The sequence below is a fragment of the Aquarana catesbeiana genome, linkage group LG01, assembly GCF_042186555.1.
Source record: "Aquarana catesbeiana isolate 2022-GZ linkage group LG01, ASM4218655v1, whole genome shotgun sequence".
Lineage (NCBI taxonomy): Eukaryota > Metazoa > Chordata > Amphibia > Anura > Ranidae > Aquarana > Aquarana catesbeiana.
Window position 1 is genome coordinate 676828850 of NC_133324.1, and position 22359 is coordinate 676851208.

At 44.8% G+C, this 22359-nt stretch overlaps 1 protein-coding gene across 3 annotated transcripts in view; it reads left to right on the forward strand.

The window, feature by feature from the left end:
• The window catches only part of UGT8 (UDP glycosyltransferase 8), a 199443-nt gene that overhangs the window by 168755 nt on the left and 8329 nt on the right, over window positions 1–22359 (forward strand). For all 3 annotated transcript variants that reach the window (XM_073603149.1, XM_073603139.1, XM_073603131.1), the window contains 2 exons: window positions 13700–13776; window positions 21545–21764. In XM_073603149.1, the coding sequence (XP_073459250.1) occupies window positions 13700–13776; window positions 21545–21764 (297 nt within the window). The remainder of the gene's footprint in view (window positions 1–13699; window positions 13777–21544; window positions 21765–22359) is intronic.

Below are 22359 nucleotides of genomic sequence, written 5' to 3' on the forward strand. Positions count from 1 at the left end.
TTTTGCACAAAGTTGTCACTAAATGATATATTGCTCAAACATGCCATGGGCATATGTGGAATTACACCCCAAAATACATTCTGCTGCTTCTCCTGAGTACGGGGATACCACATGTGTGGGACTTTTTGGGAGCCTAGCCGCGTACGGGGCCCCGAAAACCAAGCACCGCCTTCAGGATTTCTAAGGGCATAAATTTTTGATTTCACTCCTCACTACCTATCACAGTTTTGAAGGCCATAAAATGCCAAGATGGCACAACCCCCCCCCAAATGACCCCATTTTGGAAAGTAGACACCCCAAGCTATTTGCTGAGAGGCATGTTGAGTCCATGGAATATTTTATATTTTGACACAAGTTGCGGGAAAGTGACAATTTTTTTTTTTTTTTTTTGCACAAAGTTGTCACTAAATGATATATTGCTCACACAGGCCATGGGCATATGTGGAATTACACCCCAAAATACATTCTGCTGCTTCTCCTGAGTATGGGGATACCACATGAGTGGCACTTTTTGGGAGCCTAGCTTCATACGGGGCCCCGAAATCCAATCACCGCCTTCAGGATTTCTAAGGGCGTTAATTTTTGATTTCACTCCTCACTACCCATCACAGTTTCGAAGGCCATAAAATGCCAAGATAGCACAAAACCCCCCAAAATGACCCCATTTTGGAAAGTAGACACCCCAAGCTATTTGCTGAGAGGCATGGCGAGTATTTTGCAGCTCTCATTTGTTTTTGAAAATGAAGAAAGACAAGAAAAACGTATTTTTTTTTTCTTTTTTCAATTTTCAAAAGTTTGTGACAAAAGGTGAGGTCTGCAAAATACTCACTATACCTCTCAGCAAATAGCTTTGGGTGTCTATTTTCCAAAATGGGGTCATTTGGGGGGGGTTTATGCCATCTGGGCATTCCATGGCCTCCGAAACTGTGATAGGCAGTGAAGAGTGAAATCAAAAATTTACGCCCTTAGAAAGCCTGAAGGCGGTGCTTGGTTTTCGGGGTCCCGTACGCGGCTAGGCTCCCAAAAAGTCTCACACATGGGGTATCCCCGTATTCAGGAGAAGCAACAGAATGTATTTTGGGGTGTAATTTCACATATTCCCATGGCATGTTTGAGCAATATATCATTTAGTGACAACTTTGTGCAAAAAAAAAAAAAAAAATTTGTCTTTTTCCCGCAACTTGTGTCACAATATAAAATATTCCATGGACTCGACATGCCTCTCAGCAAATAGCTTGGGGTGTCTACTTTCCAAAATGGGGTCATTTGGGGGGGTTTTGAACTGTCCTGGCATTTTATGCACAACATTTAGAAGCTTATGTCACACATCACCCACTCTTCTAACCACTTGAAGACAAAGCCCTTTCTGACACTTTTTGTTTACATGAAAAAAATATTTTTTTTTGCAAGAAAATTACTTTGAACCCCCAAACATTATATATTTTTTTAAAGCAAATGCCCTACAGATTAAAATGGTGGGTGTTTCATTTTTTTTTTTTCACACAGTATTTGCGCAGGGATTTTTCAAACGCATTTTTTGGGGAAAAAACACACTTTTTAACATTTTAAAGCACTAAAACACACTATATTGCCCAAATGTTTGATGAAATAAAAAAGATGATCTTAGGCCGAGTACATGGATACCAAACATGACATGCTTTAAAATTGCGCACAAACGTGCAGTGGCGACAAACTAAATACATTTTTAAAAGTCTTTAAAAGCCTTTACAGGTTACCACTTTAGATTTACAGAGGAGGTCTACTGCTAAAATTACTGCCCTCGATCTGACCTTCGCGGTGATACCTCACATGCATGGTGCAATTGCTGTTTACATTTGACGCCAGACCGACGCTTGCGTTCGCCTTTGTGCGAGAGCAGGGGGGGACAGGGGTGCTTTTTTTTTTTTTTTTTTTTTTTTTCTTATTATTTTTTTGCTTTTTTATCTTATTTTTAAACTGTTCCTTTCATTTTTTTTTTTTTTTAATCATTTTTTATTGTTATCTCAGGGAATGTAAATATCCCCTATGATAGCAATAGGTAGTGACAGGTACTCTTTTTTGAAAAAATTGGGGTCTATTAGACCCTAGATCTCTCCTCTGCCCTCAAAGCATCTGACCACACCAAGATCGGTGTGATAAAATGCTTTCCCAATTTCCCAATGGCGCTGTTTACATCCGGCGAAATCTAAGTCATGAAATGCTCGTAGCTTCCGGTTTCTTAGGCCATAGAGATGTTTGGAGCCATTCTGGTCTCTGATCAGCTCTATGGTCAGCTGGCTGAATCACCGTCTGCATTCTCAGGTTCCCTGTTGGGACAGGAGAGCCAGAGAAAAACATGGAAGACGGTGGGGGGAGGGCATTCCCTCCCACTGCTTGTAAAAGCAGTCTAGAGGCTAATTAGCTGCTAGGATTGCTTTTACATGAAAGCCGACCGCTGGCTGAAAAGAATGATACCAAGATGATACCTAAACCTGCAGGCATCATTCTGGTATAACCACTCAAAGTCCAGCAACATACCAGTACATTGCTGGTCCTTGTTGGGCATACATTGTAAACTTTTTTTTCATGCAGCCTGTGGGCTGAACGAAAAAAAGATCTTGATCGGTGGGTATGCCCACCATTAGAATACCTCCCTTCATCCACCCACTTCTAATGATGGGCATACATGCACCGTTTTATATATGCCGAAGCATGGGGGCATCCTCCCGCAAAAGGCAGGAGCAAATCGCTCCTCCACCCACTGCTGCCCCCACGCTTCGGCATATATGCTGAAGTATGTAACTGTGGTGGTGAAATCACCTCCGACAGCGCTGGAGTCACGGCTTTATGTATCGTGGGAGCAAACGCTGTTGCTGTCAAGATAAATAAATCCGCGCTGCAACTGAATGGCGTACCTGCTAAGCAAATGATGGTTAACAAAAAACAAAGTAACATTACAGTATAACAGTAATACTTACCATACCTGCAAAGCAAATACAAAAAAAAAAAACATAGTAAAAAATAAAACATTTAACGCAACCTGTGCCTACCTAAAATATATATATGCCGAAGCATGGGGGCATCCTCCCACAAAAGGCAGGAGCAAATCGCTCCTCCACCCACTGCTGCCCCCACGCTTCGGCATATATGCTGAAGTATGTAACTGTGGTGGTGAAATCACCTCCGACAGCGCTGGAGTCACGGCTTTATGTATCGTGGGAGCAAACGCTGTTGCTGTCAAGATAAATAAATCCGCGCTGCAACTGAATGGCGTACCTGCTAAGCAAATGATGGTTAACAAAAAACAAAGTAACATTACAGTATAACAGTAATACTTACCATACCTGCAAAGCAAATACAAAAAAAAAAAAAACATAGTAAAAAATAAAACATTTAACGCAACCTGTGCCTACCTAAAATATATATATGCCGAAGCATGGGGGCATCCTCCCACAAAAGGCAGGAGCAAATCGCTCCTCCACCCACTGCTGCCCCCACGCTTCGGCATATATGCTGAAGTATGTAACTGTGGTGGTGAAATCACCTCCGACAGCGATGGAGTCACGGCTTTATGTATCGTGGGAGCAAACGCTGTTGCTGTCAAGATAAATAAATCCGCGCTGCAGCTGAATGGCGTACCTGAAAACAAAAAAATGGTTAAAACACATTAAACTATAAAAAAATTACATACCTGAAAAGCAAACATGATAAAACATAACAATAAAACATTGCAGAATAGAATACAGTAAAAAAGAGAAGAACAATAGAGAGAAAATAGAGAGAGAGAGAACAATAAAAACGACAACTATTTTTGGTTTTTTTATTTTATATTTTTTTTGTGTATTTTTTTTTTTTTTTTTACTTTTTTTTTTTTTTTTTTACTTTTTTTTTTTTATAACTGTAACTTTTAAAACTGTAACGGTTCCAGGTTTGGGTCTCTCAAAATGCGATGGCATCTTGGGAGACCCTGTGAAAGTGTGTCCTAGTCTGTGCAGTGCTGTACCCTACGCTAAAACTCAACTAGTGTATGGTAGCGTTCAAAACATTCACCAATGCAAAGACCAGGATTGCCAGGACAGGAGGGACAATAATACCGGGTGTCACGCCTAAATCCGCGCTTGCTGCAGACACGACATTTTCTTTGGGGGTTTGTTGGGTAGGGGTACTCGGGATGGCATAAGGAAAATGCCTCTCATGCAGCCGGCCTACTGCATTTGGTTGGGGAAGGTGAGGTGGAGCACCGTCTGGAAACAGAAGGGCTCTGACGATCTCTTCCTGGAATTTAAGGAAGGATCCAGTCCGTCCTGAAGCTCTGTATAGCACATGAGCATTCAGAAAAGCCAATTGAAATAAGTATACAGACACTTTTTTGTACCAGCGTCTGGCCTTACGGGCAATTAGGTACGGCGCCAACAACTGGTCGTTGAGGTCCACCCCTCCCATATTTTGGTTATATTCGTGGACACAGAGGGGTTTCTCCACAACACCAGTCGCCGTAGTAATTTGGGTCGTCGTGTCTGCATGAAGGGAGGTAAGAACGAAAACATTCTTATTGTCCCTCCACTTCATAGCGAGCAAGTTATTACACTGCAAGCAGGCTCTTTCCCCCAGCCTAAGACGGGAATCTACAAGCCGCTGAGGAAAGCCCCGGCGATTAGGTCGCACGGTGCCACATGCTCCAATTTGATGATCAAAAAGGTGACTAAAAAGTGGCACGCTCGTGTAATAATTGTCCACGTACAAGTGGTACCCCTTTCCGAATAAGGGTGACACCAAGTCCCACACTATCTTGCCAGCGCTTCCTATGTAGTCAGGGCAGTTGATCGGCTCTACGTGACTATCTTTGCCCTCGTAAACCATAAATCTACATGTATAGCCTGTGGCCCTGTCACAGAGCTTATACATCTTGACCCCGTATCTGGCACGCTTGCTGGGAAGGTACTGTTTGAATGACAAGCAGCCAGAAAATTTAATCAGGGACTCATCAACGCAGACAACTTGATGGGGAGTAAACAAGTCTGCAAAACGTTGGTTGAAGTGGTTTACGAGGGGCCGAATTTTGTAGAGCCGATCGTATCCAGGGTCTCCACGAGGACGACAGAGTTCATTGTCGTTGAAGTGCATGAACCGCAAAATCTGCTCGTATTGTGCCCTGGTCATGGAGGCAGAGAACACGGGCATATGGTGATTTGGGTCAGTGGACCAATATGAGCGCAACTCACTCTTTTTGGTTATGCCCATGTTGAGGGAAAGGCCCAGAAAGACCTTAAATTCGGAGACCGTAATTGGTCTCCAATCTCTGGCAAGGGAGGACTGGGGAATAGTGGCGATGTGTTGACCAGCGTACAAATTGCTTTGGTCCACAATAGATCTATAGAGATCTTCGGTGAAAAACAGTGAATAAAAATCCAGTGGCGTAAAATCAACTGTTTCCACCTGAATTCCGGGTTGGCCAGTGAATGGGGGCAATACGGGTGCTGCAGAAGTGGTGGGTACCCAATTCGGATTGGCCAATGCAGCAGGAAGGGCACTATGGGCACGACGGGCCTGTCTTTGTCTTCTTGGTGGCAGCGGGACCCTACTAGTGCTTGCCACCTCACCAGCTTGAACTGCACTTATGGGACTCACCACGTCACCACGTGATACTGCAGTGCTGGATGTACGACCAGGGTGTACTAGGCCGCTGGTGCTTGCCAGTTCACCAGAAGGAGTAGCGGCACTAGTACTGCTCTGCTCCATACGAGGGACCTGCGGTTCTTGCACTTCAAGGACAGAAGAAGAAGTTCGGGGTCTGGTACGCCTGACCCTAGCAGGGACCACAACTCCGTCGTCAGAGCTATCTGTCATGGAGCCGCTGTCCTCTACAGGATCGTATTCTGAGCCTGAACTTGACAGATGAGTGACTTCCTCTTCACTATCTGTCATACTCAGAAACGTGTAGGCCTCTTCACTAGTGTACCTTCGATTTGCCATTTTGGCCTCTAAATTTAGGGGTACACTAGTGAGACTCACAGGCAAAAAAGCTCCTGACTGTCAGCGACTGATTCAAAACGCTACCAAAAAACTGTTAGCGATCGCAGGGATCAGGCCTGACTCTGCGAACGCTGCAGTTATGTGTGCTTAGTGTTTTGTGACAGTTATCGATCGATACTGCACTTGGGTGGGCTGGGCTGGGCTGGGCCGAGGAGCAAAACGCAGGTGCTAGCAGGTATCTGGGCTGATCCCGCTAACACTGCGTTTTTTTGGGGGACCCTAAACTGCTGGGGAGTATAGATCTGATCGGATCAGATATCGATCCGCTCAGATACTATAGCACTAAGGGAGGTGTATGCTGCGTGCGTGGGTGTTAGCGGTACTGGCGCTAACCTGACGCTGCCTGGGGCGACGCAGACCTTATCTGACCCTAAAAACGTAACTTATATCACCGCCGGGCAATTAGGGGGTTAAACCTTTATAAGGTAATAAACGGCGGGTGCCCTAAAACTATAATAAACTGTAATAAACTATAATAAACTACAAAAAACAAACCAACTAACCAGCGTCACCCGTAACAATTATATGGTGATCACTGGTGAAAGGGTTAACTAGGGGGCAATCAAGGGGTTAAAACCTTTAGAAGGTAGTATATGGGGGTCCCTGTCGCTATAAAACACTGACAGCGAACCTATATACTTACCTCCCTAACTAGCGTCACCTGTGTCACTAATACAGCGATCAGAAAAACGATCGCTTAGTGACACTGGCGACGGGGGGGGGTGATCACGGGGTTAAAACTTTATTAGGGGGGGTTAGGGGGGTACCCTGGACCTAAGGGGGGTACCCTAGACCTAAAGGGGGCTAACCTAACTGCCCTAACACTTATAACTGACACAAACTGACACCAATGCAATAATCAGAAAAAAAAAAAAACCTGCTATTGGTGTCAGTATGTGTGGGGGTACAGTGGGGTGATCGGGGGGTGACTGGGGGGTGACAGGGGGGTGACAAGTGTGCCTGCGTGTTCTACTGTATGTGTAGTGTTGGTGCACTTACTTGGATGTCTTCTCTCCTCGGCGCCGGACGAAAAGACCGGCTCGAGGAGAGATGACATCACTTCCTCCGCTTCTGTTTACATTCACAGAAGCCGAGGAAGCACATCATTGGCCAGGAGCGATCACGAGGGGGGAGCCACGAATGAGTGGCCTCCCCCTCACCTTCGATCGACCCTGACCTCGATCCGACCGCCGCTGGCACCGGGGGGGGGGGTCCGATCGGACCCCCCACCCGCGGGCAGGCAAGGACGTACCTGTAAGTCCTTTTGCCTGCCCGTGCCATTCTGCCGACGTATATAGTCGTGCGGTGGTCGGCAAGTGGTTAAAAAAATCACTGCTCCCGAAAGTTTTTCAATTTTTTTTTTTTAATAGTTTTTAAAAAATTTTTTTGCATTGATACATGTCCCCTGGGGCAGGACCCAGGTCCCCAAACACTTTTTATGACAATAACATGCATATAAGCCTTTAAAATTAGCACTTTTGATTTTTCATGTTAGTGTCCTATAGACTTTAAAAGTGTCCCAGCGGCTTTCGAATTTCCCCCGAACACTGCATATTGTTTAGTGTTCGCAGAACATCCGAACAACCAAAGTTGGGCCCGAACTTATGCTCGGGCCGAACCATTCGCTCGTCCCTACTTAAGATTGAATAGGAGTGAAAGTCATTCAGTCCATTGTGTCTACAGGATCTATATCAGGAAAATTGAATTGACTTCTCTTAGAGGAATTTTTTTCAGATTTAGAGGATTCTTGAGGGGAGTTGGATGTTATGCGTCGACGAGGGCTAGTTGAAGATCTTTCGATAAGATGTAGTTCTTATAGAGTGTTTTGTAGTTCATCTGAGGATCTACAGTAATGTTTGACACCTTGATAGGTAAAGCGGATAGAAAATGGGAATCCCCATTGATAAGGGATCTAGCGTTGCTGTAAATTAGGAAGTAAGGGTTTCAGTGCACATCGTTTAGTCACAGTAATTGGGGAAAGGTCAGCAAAAAGCTGATAAGGATGATCTTGAAAGATGAGGGAATCTTTTCCTCTAGCTGCAGCCATGAGTTGTTCTTTGGTGCGATAGAAGTGGAATTTCGCAATAATATCACAAGGGGGACCTTCTGGTTTGCGTGGTGTTAAAGCTTTGTGAATCCTATCCATCTCCAAACTATCAACCGGGATTGACGGTAGTAGTTCTTGGAAAAGTGCGGCCTTTTGGCTAAGATCAAGTGTAGTATCTGTTCTTATCAGTTTCCAGGAGGTGGCGCTTGCTTCCGTCCCTGATCCATGGCGAGATGGAGATGGGAAGGCGGTTGCTATGCAAAACCTGCTGGAGTAAAGGTGACCTGGAGCGGTTTGTAGCCAAAAGGGAAGCCTTCTGATGGGGATGGAGAACCACGGGGTCTGATCCGGAGGGTCGGGACCCTGGCCTTCTGGCCTGGATTGGGACCAGCTCTAGCTCCAGACAGTTATTCGGGAGAGAACGCTGGCTCCCCTTTCTCCCACCGGGGGGCGGCCAGTATTTCCTGAATGTAATTAGGTAGGAGGGACGGAACGACGGTGAGGCCTGATGGTAAAGGGCTCTCACCAAGCTTCCAGAACTCCATGCCTTCCTGCCGGGGGTGGGGGCTGCTGTGGTCTAGGCTGGTGGCCAGGGTTGGTCTTGAAAGCCCATGGAGTATGTGCCCCTGGAGTGGCAGTCCAGGGGTGCCATAAAATCACTGTGAGTGTCAGTCACTTTGATTTGAGGCACCACGGTCACTGCACCATAGAACATGCTTTTTTAGCACCTGCCTCTTGGGCCGGGCCTTTTGGTTGGGACCAGAGTAATTTTTTATTCCTGGCTGGAGGGCCTGGTCATTGTTTTACACAATGGCCACCATTTTCACTCTCCTCTCCATTATCCCTTCCCCACTTTCTTTTATTTATTTTTGCTTGAAACCTATGTTTGTCACGTCTTGTACACATTTGTCTCACTGTGTGGCGAGTAAGGACGGGTCCTCGGGCCAGCCCGGAAAGTCTTGTGAAGGGGTGGACATGGCCTTCTGGCTTAATTCACCCTATCTCATGGGGTCTCCCTTCGGGGGAGCCCCACCTAGTACTTGGGTGTGTTCTGTTTCGGCAGACCCTCCAGAGAACGGGGTCTGTCTGGTTTCGGCCAGATAGACCATTGTAAAGTACCTTTGTCCCCACCTGGAGCCTAACGCCCCGGAGGATCAGGGAATTGGCACGTCTGTGTACCCATTGCACTTTTTTGTGCAATGGGTACACAGACTCTTTATGTGTGTGCACATTTTTTTGGCATGGGGTGAAGTTTTTTGCACGCCATAGGCTTTCAAAAAAAAAAAAAAAAGTTCTTGGAAAAGTGCAGTCATAGTAGAATGAAGGTCAACCATAGTCGCAAGTATTCCTTGTATATGAAAATTTTATCGACATGCTCTATTTTCAAAGTCCTCTAAGTGTGTTTTCAGAATAAGGTTTTCTTCCTTAAGAGTCTCTAATTCATTATCATGGTGACAGTACATTCATTTCCATGTCATCATCTGGGCTGGGCGGCTTAAGTAAGCAGGACTGACGAGCAGGATATCATCAACAGGTGAGTCACTGTGGAGAGATAGGAGCTGACAATTAACGGGCTGAGCCCAGCCCTGACAGTATCCCCTCTTCAATTACCCCTCACCCTTGGAGGACCTTCAGGCTTGAGGGAAAAATGTCTAAGGAAATCACGGAGGAGGACAGGGGCATGTACATCCGAGGATGAGACCCGAGAGTGTTCCTCCAGGACCGTACCCTTTCCAATGCACCAGGTACTGTATACACCCGCGGAACCTACAGGAGTCCACAATGGACTGTACTCCTCATGGTTCTCAACCTGTACAGGGTGAGGACGTGGCACCGAGGCGGTAAAGCGGTTGCAGACCAAAGGTTTAAATAAAGAGACATGGAATACATTTGAGATACGCATATTAGAAGGAATATAAAAATATATCTTGTTTTTACTATTCTATTCCTTTATTTGTATTCTATTTTATTTGTTTTGTAAATTGGAAAACTATTTGAATTCAAAAACTATTCGAAATTGTTTCGAAAACATTTCGAATCGATTCGAAAACGAATAAACTAAACTAATCCCGAAAACTAATTAAACTAATGAAAAAATTTAGCTAAATTAATTTATGTAATTAACGAAACGAAGCAAAACAAATTTTTTTCATTCTGCACATGTCTAAACCCGGCCACGAGGTGTATGAAGGTTGAAGGTCAATCATTATACGACTGGTGTGAAGGCAAACTCCCAGCTTGACCTTTGTCAAAGACATTGCAAAATTTGCAGTACTCCTCCGGCAGGGAGGAGAGTGAAGAGGTGCACAGGACTTTAGCCACCTTCTGAAAGCATTACTGCATTGTTGCGACCAGGAGAGAACCTCAGCACAAAGCCAATCAAAAAGAGGGGTTGTGCCTCTGTAACCAGGATAACCAATAACCAGCGGAATTTTAGGTGAGGAAATAAGAGAATGGAATTGAGTTATCTCATGAGCCGTGGACAACGGAGCAGTCTCATGAGTCACATGGACAGGCTGTAGAGGTCTCCCATCAAGAGCCTCAATGGCAAGTGGAGTGGTACGCAGCTGCAACGGAATCGAGTGCTTCGATACAAAGGCAGTATCAATGAACAGACCTGCAGCCCCAGAGTCGATTAGAGCCTGTACCTTCGGGTGTTCCCTGGGCGGGTAGGACAAGACTTCAAAAAGTGACCTGCCTGGCCACAATAAAGGCACAATCTCTCCTTTCTTCTAAGGGCTCTCTCATCCACAGAGAGAAGCGTGAAGCCCAAGTGAATGGGTTCACCTTCACTGACCGACTTGGTACCAGGAGGCATGGGAGGTGAGGGAGGCAAGGGTGGGACTGCAAAGCTCGGAGACAAATGTACAGGAGGCTTCCACAAGCACTCCTTAAAAGAGAGTCATTCTCTGAGTCTGGAGTCAATGAGGATGGCAAATGTGATCTACTTCTCCAGCTCAGTGGGTATATACCGGGCTGCTATCTCATCTTTGATGGTATCCGAGAGACCATGAGAAAAAGCAGCCACGAGGGCCTCATTGTTCCAAGCAACCTCTGCTGCCAAAGTACGGAATTCAATGGCGTAATTGGCAACATTTCTCATACTCTGATTGACATGAGGCTTTTGGCAGCAGAAGCGGAGTGTGCGGGAACGTCAAATACCCTTTTACAAAAAGCCTCAAACTCTGGGTAACTCAGGACAATGGGTTTTTGCATCTCCCATAGAGGGTTTGCCCAGGTCAAGGATCTCTCAGAAAGCAAAGCTATCACAAAACCTACTTTGCTTCTGTCCGTGGGAATTGCCTGTGGTAGCATCTCAAAGTATATCTCAACCTGGATGAGAAACCCTCTGCATTGGACTGGATCGCTCCTAAACTACTGGGGAAGTGGAGCGGAACCAGACATATCTCTTATAGAGGTAATACTCAAGGCGGGTGCCTGCACAGAGACTGGAGCAGCAGCAGGGATGGTCTGCAACACAGGTTGTACCGGAGCAGCCGCAGTGGCAGATTCCAGGTGAGCTGTGCAACTCAGGAGTGTCTGTAATGCTATGGCAAACTGATCCATGCGGTGATCCTGCCTATCCAATCTGGAAATAATATTACCAACAAGTGGATTGACTGCATCTTCTGAATTCATGGTCTTTACCTACTGTCAGAAACCATGAATCAGACCGAGACAGAAGTACAGTTAAATCACACTTGTTTAACCGCTTCAGCCCCGGAAGATTTTACCCCCTTCCTGACCGTTTTTTGCGATTCGGCACTGCGTCGCTTTAACTGACAATTGCGCGGTCATGCGACGTGGCTCCCAAACAAAATTGATGTCCTTTTTTTCCCACAAATAGAGCTTTCTTTTGGTGGTATTTGATCGCCTCTGCGATTTTAATTTTTTGCGCTATAAACAAAATAAGAGCGACAATTTTGAAAAAAACGCATTATTTTTTACATTTTGCTATAATAAATAACCCCAAAAATATATAAAAAAATTTTTTTTCCTCAGTTTAGGCTGATCGTATTATTCTACATATTTTTGGTAAAAAAAAAATCGCAATAAGCGTTTATTGATTGGTTTGCGCAAAAGTTATAGCGTTTACTAAATAGGGGATAGTTTTATGGCATTTTTATTAATAATTTTTTTTTACTAGTAATGGCGGCGATCAGCAATTTTTATTGTGACTGCGATGTTATGGCGGACATGTCGGACATTTTTGACACATTTTTGGGACCATTGTCATTTATACAGCGATCAGTGCGATTAAAAATGCACTGATTACTGTGTAAATGACACTGGCATTGAAGGGGTTAACCACTGGGGGGCGGGGAGGGGTTAAGTGTTTTCTAGGGGAGTGATTACTAAGTGTAGGGGGATGGGCTGTGTGTGTCATTACTCTGATCACAGCTCCCGATGACAGGGAGCTGTGATCAGTGACACTTGTTACTAGGCAGAACGGGAGATGCTGTTTACATCAGCATCTCTCCGTGAGGCGATCGTGGGTATCCCCGCGGCGATCGAGTCTGCGGGACCCACGACCCGACTCACGGAGCTCCGCCGCCGCCGGCGCGCATGCAATGACACGGGGGGGAATTCAAATGGACGTACAGGTACGACCATTTGTCCAGCCATGCCATTCTGCTGATAAACATCATCGTGCGCCGGTCAGAAACCGGTTAATAAGTAAATAGAACAAACATAGTCAAAACATAGCCAAAGTTTGGTAACCAGAACGGATAGTCAGACAAGCCAGAAAGTCAGGAAGCCAGGAATCAGCGTAGTGGAACAACAAGCAGGATCTGGAGCCAGAAGGAATGTCAGTCAAGCAAATCTTTAACGGGCACCCAGGAGAGAATCTCTGTGATGTTAACCAGACGAAGTCAGAGATCATCTGGGCTGGACGGCTTAAGTAAGCAGAGAGATTGTTGAAAAAAAAGCACCCCTCTTTTCAGTGTTATGCAGCAGTAAAAAAATATGAACAGTGTCTTTCATAAAATACTTATTTTTTCAAATGAAATAAATTAAATTATCGTTTTTTTTTTTTTTTTTAACCACACCTTGACATTGATCAAACAGCCTAAAACGGTTGTTTCCACATTGAATAAATAGCTTGATATTGTTAGTTGGGGTCTGTGTTATAAAAAAAAATATTTGAATGCACATTATTTCACAAGCCCTAGAAGGAATGATGTTTCTGGCTCTGCCTACTGTTCTAACATGATGAATAAGCCCACTGTTTTTTGGATCTGCATTGAAAGGGATGACACAAATAGCTTCTGTTGAATGTGCCTGTGCTGTTCTTTACAGTGCTCTACTAGAAGGATTTTTGGTTTCTTTTGTGTCACCATAGGCTGGTTAAATATCCTGTTATAATGATTAGTAATGGTTTTCTATTTATATTGTTTTTTCATCTATTCTTAGCAAACGAGGCACATAAATTTCTATTACATTATTGTATATATTGTGCAATGTATGGTTGTTTTTTCTCTTTAAGATGTAGTACATGTTGGATCATTCCCTGTTTCCTGTTGATTGTAAGCTCTGATGAGCAGCACACCAATTTGTTTTACTCCTTTTAATGTCCTTTTATTTTCTGTAGTGTCATTATATTATTATTATCATCACTATTATATGTTTTGCTTTAAGGTTTTCTGGACCCAAGCCTAAGAATCTAGGTAACAACACAAAGCTTGTAGAATGGCTACCTCAAAATGATTTACTTGGTGAGTAAATAATAAACAGCATTATTTTTAAGTTTTTGTAAAGAATAATGCAAGATATTGAAAAAAAAGGCATTTAACTTTTAAGGTAAATCTGTTATGATTTACAGAAGCTACTAATACTGACCTCCTTTCGGAAATGCTAGTTATCTGGCTGTTATATCATAAACAATAATGCTGCGCATATGACAAAAAAAGTAAAAAAATGCATGAAACAAAGCAGCACCACAAATATGGGATATTTTCACAATTAAAAAAATGAAATAAATAAGTGTTGAGCTAAGTAAATTTAAAAAAATAAATAAATGTGAAATAGTCCAAAAAATCAGTCTCTCAAAGGAACGTGTTCATCACATTAACCAACTCTGTGGTTCAGCTGTGGATGAAAATAGATTTAAATCCCTCCACCAGGTGTGTACACAACCACCACCACAAAAAGTTGGACTCTTACCAGAGAGCATGTACCTTTTATTATGAAGGGTCAAACAGGCTTGATCACATCAGGATCAGTTCAAATGTGCTCAAAGGACTCCACCCACACAGCGACAGATATCCAAGTTAAAACCAGCGTTGCATCATATAAAAAAGGCGGCTGCCACAAAACATCTGGATAAGAATGGAAATGCACGATAGCAGGAACAAGCAGCTCTGCTCGACCGGTTTCGTCAGCAAAAGGACTTCTTCCGGGGGACAAGCGTCATTTCCTGTCTTCTCAATATAGAGCCAAGCGATTCAAGCCTCACTTTCATCTCTGCAGCCTGAATCATAAAAAGGAGGACAGCAACCAAGCCTCATCCTTACATTGTAAGAAGAACTCACGTCTCAGTCTAAAACAAACAGATAGAAACGTGAGATACAATAAATCTGCCACAACCAAAGTAGAGACCCCCCCATAATGGGAAAAAGAGGAACTTCCACATCAAATGCCAGTACCCTCTTCCCACATCTAATTTAATTTGTAATTTGCATATTACTATATTTGCATATTACTTGCAGCCCATTTGATTTGGTAATATGCAAATTAAAAATTAAATTAGATGTGGGATGTCGGTATACTTAACCTAGCTAAACTTAAGTAGCTACTTAGCTACTTAACTTGGGTTTGCTGGTGATGGAATCTTCTCATGGTTCCTTGCTCGGAGTCCAGCACAAAACATCTGTTTCAAAAAACTTTCTCCCCTGTCTCCAGAACAAGTGTCTTTTTCTGAGCACATGGCCTGTTCAATGTCCTATTCCCCTCTCCCAATTTCCTGCTACATCATATGCTGTAGCCTCACTTCCTGTACTGAGATCATAAACTAGTCCAACGGGTTCATTTGCATATCAACAGGGGGAGCCTTTGTTCCAAACACAACACATGTAACTAAAATCTATCTATTCACATATCTAAGCTAAAAGAGGCAGAGCGCGTTCTGGGTAAAAGCAGAGCGCAGGAGAGGCAGAGCGTGTTCTGGGTAAAAGCAGAGTGCGCTCATGGCCCCCTGTCACTTCTGCACAGATGGATATCCAGTTGGGAATGATCGGTGCACCGGGGACAGCAGTGAGCACCGATCTCCCTGCATGTTTTTTCAGCTGAAAGCCGCAGGAGGCAGAGAAGGAGAAGCAACGCATGAAAAACCATGCAGGGAGATCGGTGCTCACAGCTGTCCCCCGCTGCACTGATCATCCCCAACTGTCCTCTGTGTCTTCCTACTCATCCAGAGCGGTATTCTCCTCTTCTTCCCTGGTCCCCGTCATCCGCCCACTGTGTCTTCCTCCTCTGCCCCGCCTTGTCCCCCACAGCTGGCTCCCCTCCTCTCCTCTTCCTCAGGCTGCAGGGGGAGATCTGTCAGGATGGAGAGAAAGGGGCTGGTATGTCATTTACCGGCCATTTTCTTTTCTGAATGGGACATAGAGAGCGTTCATTACTGATCGCTCCTGTGTCCTGTGATAACTGAGCAGAGTAACCTGTGTGTTACTCTGCTTCAGTTTATGATTGCTCCCATAGCCTCTGTCTCCTCTCCATTCATCTTCAATGCAGAGAAAGGGATAGGGGAATCTGTGTCCTCTGTCCCTTTCTCTGTCTCAAAGGGGAGATGTCAGTAGTCTGTTTAGACCCCTGATATCTCACCATAAATATTACAAAATAAAATTGTAAACAAAAAAAAACCTGACACAACAACACAGCTGCCCCCCCCCCCCCCCCATAGCGACACAGTCCAGAGCCCCAAGCCCCACCCCCAAAAAGGATTGTTAAAAAAAAAAAAGAACAAATTAAATTGTAAAAAAAAATACATAAACATAAAGAAAACTACTGACACCATCCACCACCCCCACTGGCACCGTATACCGCCCCACTGACACCATACATCGCTCTACTGACCCCGTCCACTGCCCTACTGACACCACTGAAAGCTGAAAGCTGGCTATAAGGATGAGTGAAGAGGGTGGTGATAAATGGGGAGTACTCGGAATGGTCAGAGGTGGGTAGTGGGGTCCCCCAGGGTTCTGTGCTGGGACCAATCCTATTTATTTTGTTCATAAACAACCTGGATGATGGGGTAAATAGTTCAATCTCTGTATTTGCGGATGATACTAAGCTAAGCAGGGCAATAACTTCTCCGCAGGATGTGGAAACCTTGCAAAAAGATCTGAACAAATTAATGGGGTGGGCAACTACATGGCAAATGAGATTTAATGTAGAAAAATGTAAAATATTGCATTTGGGTGGCAAAAATATGAATGCAAACTCTACACTGGGGGGAGAACCTCTGGGGGAATCTAGGATGGAAAAGGACCTGGGGGTCCTAGTAGATGATAGGCTCAGCAATGGCATGCAATGCCAAGCTGCTCCTAACACAGCAAACAGAATATTGGCATGCATTAAAAAGGGATCAACTCCAGAGATTTTTTTTGTTTAATAAATTTTTATCAAAGAAAAATATAGAAAAGACATACATATATCAAAAATAGATACATTCTTGGAGATAGTGCAACATGGGTTTCAGTGCTCACAAATTACAACGATTGTCTAGAAGTCATTAATCCAATAAATGTCTCTGGAGATACAAAAAGGGGGAATAAGTGCGAATGAAATAAACATAGGCTTCTTTCCATGTGAGCACATGAATCTGAACATAAAAAAGAGAGGAAACTTCGCTTTAATTTAAAGAGAGAGATGAAGAAGAAAGAACAGCGAAGAGGGAATTGGGAAAAACAGATGATAGGAAAGAAAATAAATGAAGAAAGAAGGATAGTAGATATAGTATAGGATAGGATGGTGGGAGGGGAGGGAGGGGGTTGTTGGCATGCGTGTCAATACATTAAAAAAATATTGAATTATTAGAATTTGGAAGGCAGTGCTCAATTGATAGATTTAAGGGGTTTGCATTATAATGTCCTTATAGGAGGAAGTGGACTGATATTTTACCCAGGGTGCCCAAGTTATTGAATGTTTCTTGGAAGTACCTTTAATATTGTGGGTAATACCCTCCATGAGATGCACTTCATCTACCTTTTGTAGCCAGACTTTTATAGAAGGAGTTGTTGGTTGACCCCATAAAGTAGGAATTAAAGCTTTGGCAGTGTTCAACAGGTGAGGGACGAGTGAACGTTTGTAGGAACCTATGGGGGTTTTAGTGGCATGGAAAAGGATAGTCCATGGATCATTGGGTAGACAGACATCTGAAATCTGTAGGATCAGATTGCAAATGGTCAACTCCAGAGATAAAACAATAACGCTGTACAAGACTCTGGTCTGGCCACACCTAGAGTATGCTGTCCAGTTCTGGGCACCAGTCCTCAGGAAGGATGTACTGGAAATGGAGCGAGTACAAAGAAGCGCAACTAAGCTAATAAAGGGTCTGGAGTTATATTAGTTATGAAGAAAGGTTGCGAGCACTGAACTTATTCTCTCTGGAGAAGAGACTCTTGAGAGGGGATATGATTTCAATTTATAAATACCGTACTGGTGACCCCACAATAGGGATAAAACTTTTTTGCAGAAGGGAGTTTAACAAGACACGTGGCCACTCATTAAAATTAGAAGAAAAGAGGTTTAACCTTAAACTATGTAGAGGGTTCTTTACTGTAAGAGCGGCATAGATGTGGAATTCCCTTCCACAGGCGGTGGTCTCAGCGGGGAGCAAAAAACTATTAGATAAGCACCTCAACGACCGAAACATACAGGGATATACAATGTAATACTGACATATAACACTGACATACTGGACTTGATGGACTTGTGTCTTTTTTCAACCTCACCTACTATGTAACTATGTAACCATCCACTGCCCCACTGACACCATCCACTGCCCTACTGACACCATCCACTGCTCTACTTACACCATCCACTGCCCTACTGACACCCTCCACTGCCCTACTGACACCATCCACTGCTTTACTGACACAGTGCACTGCCCCACTGATACCGTCCTCTGCTCTACTGACACCACCCACTGCCCCACTGACACCGTCCACTCTCCTACTGACACCAACCACTGCCCTGCTGACACCGTACATTGCCCCACTGACACCGTCCACTGCCTTACTGACACTTTCCACTGCCCTACTGACACCTTCCACTGCTCCACTGACACCATTCACTGCCCTACTGACACCAACCACTGCCCTGCTGACACCGTCCACTGCCCAATTGACACCGTCCACTGCCCTGCTGACACCGTCCATTGCCCCACTGACACCGTCCACTGCTCTACTGACACCGCCCACTGCCCCACTGACACCGTCCACTGCCCTACTGACACCGTCCACTGCCCTGCTGACACCATCCACTGCCCCACTGACACCAGCCACTGCCCTACTGACACCATCCACCGCGTGTAGGTGCTAGAGTAGTATAGTGTAGGTGCTAGAGTGACAGTTGTTAGTGTAGGTAAATTTAGGGCTGGCTGGCAGCCAGGCCTGTTTGTTTTTGTTTAATCTGGGCTGGGAGTGGCTCAGGGTAGAAGCTGGGTGACTCACAGGCAGCATCACCAAGACCTACCTCTTTCTAGAGCTCTCTAGAACGTTCTGGAAAGAGAGGATGAGAGGGGATGTGGAGCTGCCTGGGGTATTCTGAGGAGCCCTGACCAATCCCCAACTTGGAATTGGCAGGGGGCAGGCCTCCTCAAATACAGAGGGTCAGCCCAGTTTGGGAGAAGTTGTCAGGTGTAGGAGTTGGAGATGGAGTACTGAGGCTGTCGGGGCCTTGGAGGAAGCTCTCCAGTTTGGTGGGGGTGACCTTGGGCCTGGGTGCGGATAGGGCTCTCCAAGAAAACATGGAAGTGTCCTGGACAGGAGGCACAGGGGGAGCAAAAGAGGACAGCGGGAGAAAGTACTGCTGGGCAAGTCTCCAGGAAGAGGAACCATCGGTTGCAGCCAAGAGGGCTGGTGAGTGGCATGCACAGTCAGGAGGACTGGGGAGGCACACCTGAAAGGACTGGGAGAGTGCAGTCAGAGATGGGTGCAGAACCAGAGGATAGGAAAGTTGTCATGGGCAGTTGAGTCAGGCACCTGCAGCCAGAAGGGCTGGCAGGGCCTGAAGATGGCTGACTGGGATCAGTAGCCGCATGTGGGACAGCTAATATCAGGACTTACTATTTTCTTTCTGCTACACCATAGGGGCCCGTGGTCCCTGCCTGCGGAGGGCATTTGCTTTAGGCCTGGCTGAGTCAGTGTCAGGCCTACAGTGCTAGCTAGTCTGGAGAACGAAAGAGAGGAAGTGATGTACAGTACAGGAGGAGTATGGAGCGATACTCAGAAAATAGGAAGCGATGTGCAGGAGGAGTATGGAGCGATACATAGACGATAGGAAGCAATGTACAGGAGGAGTATGGAGCAATACTCAGAAGAGAGGAAACGATGTACAGGAGGAGTATGGAGCGATATTCAGAAGAGAGGAAGCGATGTGCAGGAGCAGTATGGAGCGATACTCAGAAGAGAGGAAGCGATGTACAGGAGGTGTATGGAGCGATACTCAGAAGATAGGAAGCGGTGTACAGGAGGAGTATGGAGTGATACTCAGAAGAAAGGAAGTGATGTGCAGGAGGAGAAATGGAGAGCTGTCTATACAGGATGTATATAGAGTCCCAAGTTCCAATGTTTGATCACCTGGGCATCTCATGAGTCCCCATCCCTATCCAAGTTCCCCTCAATAAAACAAGCAAAAACAAAATGCAAGGACAGCTTTATTGTCTCTAAGTTATGAAAAAGTGTGTGCCTGGCTGGGCAGGGTGACAGACAGACCATTATACTCAGCAGCCTCTACGAGGGTACTGCTACACAATTTAAGCCATGCCCACATTTGGCAGTGGCTGTATCATGTCCGAACACTTTCTGACCAACTCCTGTATCATGTCCGCAAACTCTCTGACCAACTCCTGCGTCATGTCTGCACACTCTCTGACCAACTCCTGTATAATGTCCGCACACTCTCTGACCAACTCATGTATCATGTCCGCACACTCTCTGACCAACTCCTGCATCATGTCCGCACACTCCCTGACCAACTCCTGTATCATGTCCGCACACTCTCTGACCAACTCCTGTATCATGTCCGCACACTCTCTGACCAACTCCTGTATCATGTGGATGGATATGAGATATGACAGAATGGAGATGCTTGGGTCATGATTAGACAGCTATGATTTGGGTAAAAGGTGGGGATGGGAAAAGACATTGTGGTGCAGGCTGGAGAGGATGACTTCTTTATTCAGCGTGATGTTTGTACAAGAAAATATAGACTTGGTGTGAGCAGTCAGGTGACATGAGTAGGGACTTGGTGAGAGCAGTCAGATGACTCGGGTAGGGACTCGGTGGGAGCAGTGAGACGATACGAGTAGGAACTTGGTGGGAGCAGTCAGGTGACACGAGTAGGGACTTGGTGGGAGCAGTCAGGTGACACGAGTAGGGACTTGGTGGGAGCAGTCAGAAAACTTGTGTAGGGACTTGGTAGAAACAGTCAGGTGACACGAGTAGGGACTTGGTGGGAGCAGTCAGGTAACACGAGTAGGGACTTGGTGGGAGCAGTCAGGTGACACGAGTAGGGACTTGGTGGGAGCAGTCAGGTGAAACGAGTAGGGACTTGGTGGGAGCAGTCAAGTGACACGAGTAGGGACTTGGTGGGAGCAGTCAGGTGACGTGAGTAGGGAATTTATGGGAGCAATCAGGTGACACGAGTATAGACTTGGTGGGAGAAGTCAGGTGACTCGTGTAGGGACTTGGTAGGAGCAGTCAGGTGACACGGGTAGGCTGTGAGCTCATTCAGCCTTACTGGGTGTAATGATGAAAAGTGAGACATCCACCCCTCCCCCATATAACACATCCTGGTGATCAAAAGGAATGTTGCAACTGTGATCAGGTGACCTCAGACACACACACTGCACCATAGCAATAATCAGATCACTGGAGCTTCTCCTCTGCCCAGCTCTGAGTAGATACATCTCCCCTAAATCAAATCACTTGTCTGGGGTGGAGAACTGATTGGTGTTTCTCTGTCTGTCCCTTTTTATCTCAGTGAAAAAAGATAAGAGGATTGCTTAGAGCTGGATTAACTCTTTGTGGCAAGACTAAGCACAGATGACATTAAATCCTATACTGTACAAGATATGAGTCTTAATTTTTTTTTTTTTTTTCGGGTTTACATCCACTTTAAAGCAGAAATGAAACAAGAAATATTGCAGTTATTGCTACATGTGATAGCTAATCTCTATTTTCAAATACTATAAATGTAAAGAAAAGTATTGTAGTATAGTAAACATTTACTTGACAAAGGGATTCAATTACATTACAGGGCATCCAAAAATCAAGACATTTCTCAGCCACGGAGGACTGAATGGTATTTTTGAAGCTATGTACCATGGAGTGCCTGTAGTAGGAATACCATTGTTTGGGGACCATTATGATACTATGACCAGAGTACAGGCTAAGGGCATGGGCATTCTCCTGGAGTGGAAAAGAATGACAGAGGATAACCTGTATAAGGCTCTTTCAGATGTTATTTATAATCACAGGTAAGCAAATTAACCTGTCTATTTTAAACAAAGGCCTTGGCTTGTATATGCTGACTCCAGGCAAATTTATAATTAGCCTTGAAACTGCCACATCACTTGTGTAAAGTTTAGAATTGTGAGGTCTTACTAATGATTACAAATACTTTGAAAATGTAAAGAACCCACCCCTTTTCCGCACTCATTTACATGATTATACAATACTGCAGGTATGTGATATGCAGTGGGGGATATTTACTAAAACTGGTGTACTTAGAATTTGGTGCAGCTCTGCATGATAGCCAATCAGCTTCCACGTTAGCTTGTTCAATTAAGCTTTGACAATAAAACCTGGAAGCTGAGTGGTTTCTGTGCAGAGCTGCCTCAGATTTTACACTCTCCAGTTTTAGTGAATAACCTTCTGTGTGACAGACGGCTATAGATACATCAATACTTAGATTTACTGAGTCGGTGGAGCAAAGTTTTGCTGGACCTGGGGAAATTTTTTACAAGCCTTTATCTTTTCTTTCAAAGCTTCCTATCAGGTGGTAAATATGCTTCACCTATATAATTTTCCCATTGTCTAGCAGATGTTCTGTTATCCAACATATTCCTCTCA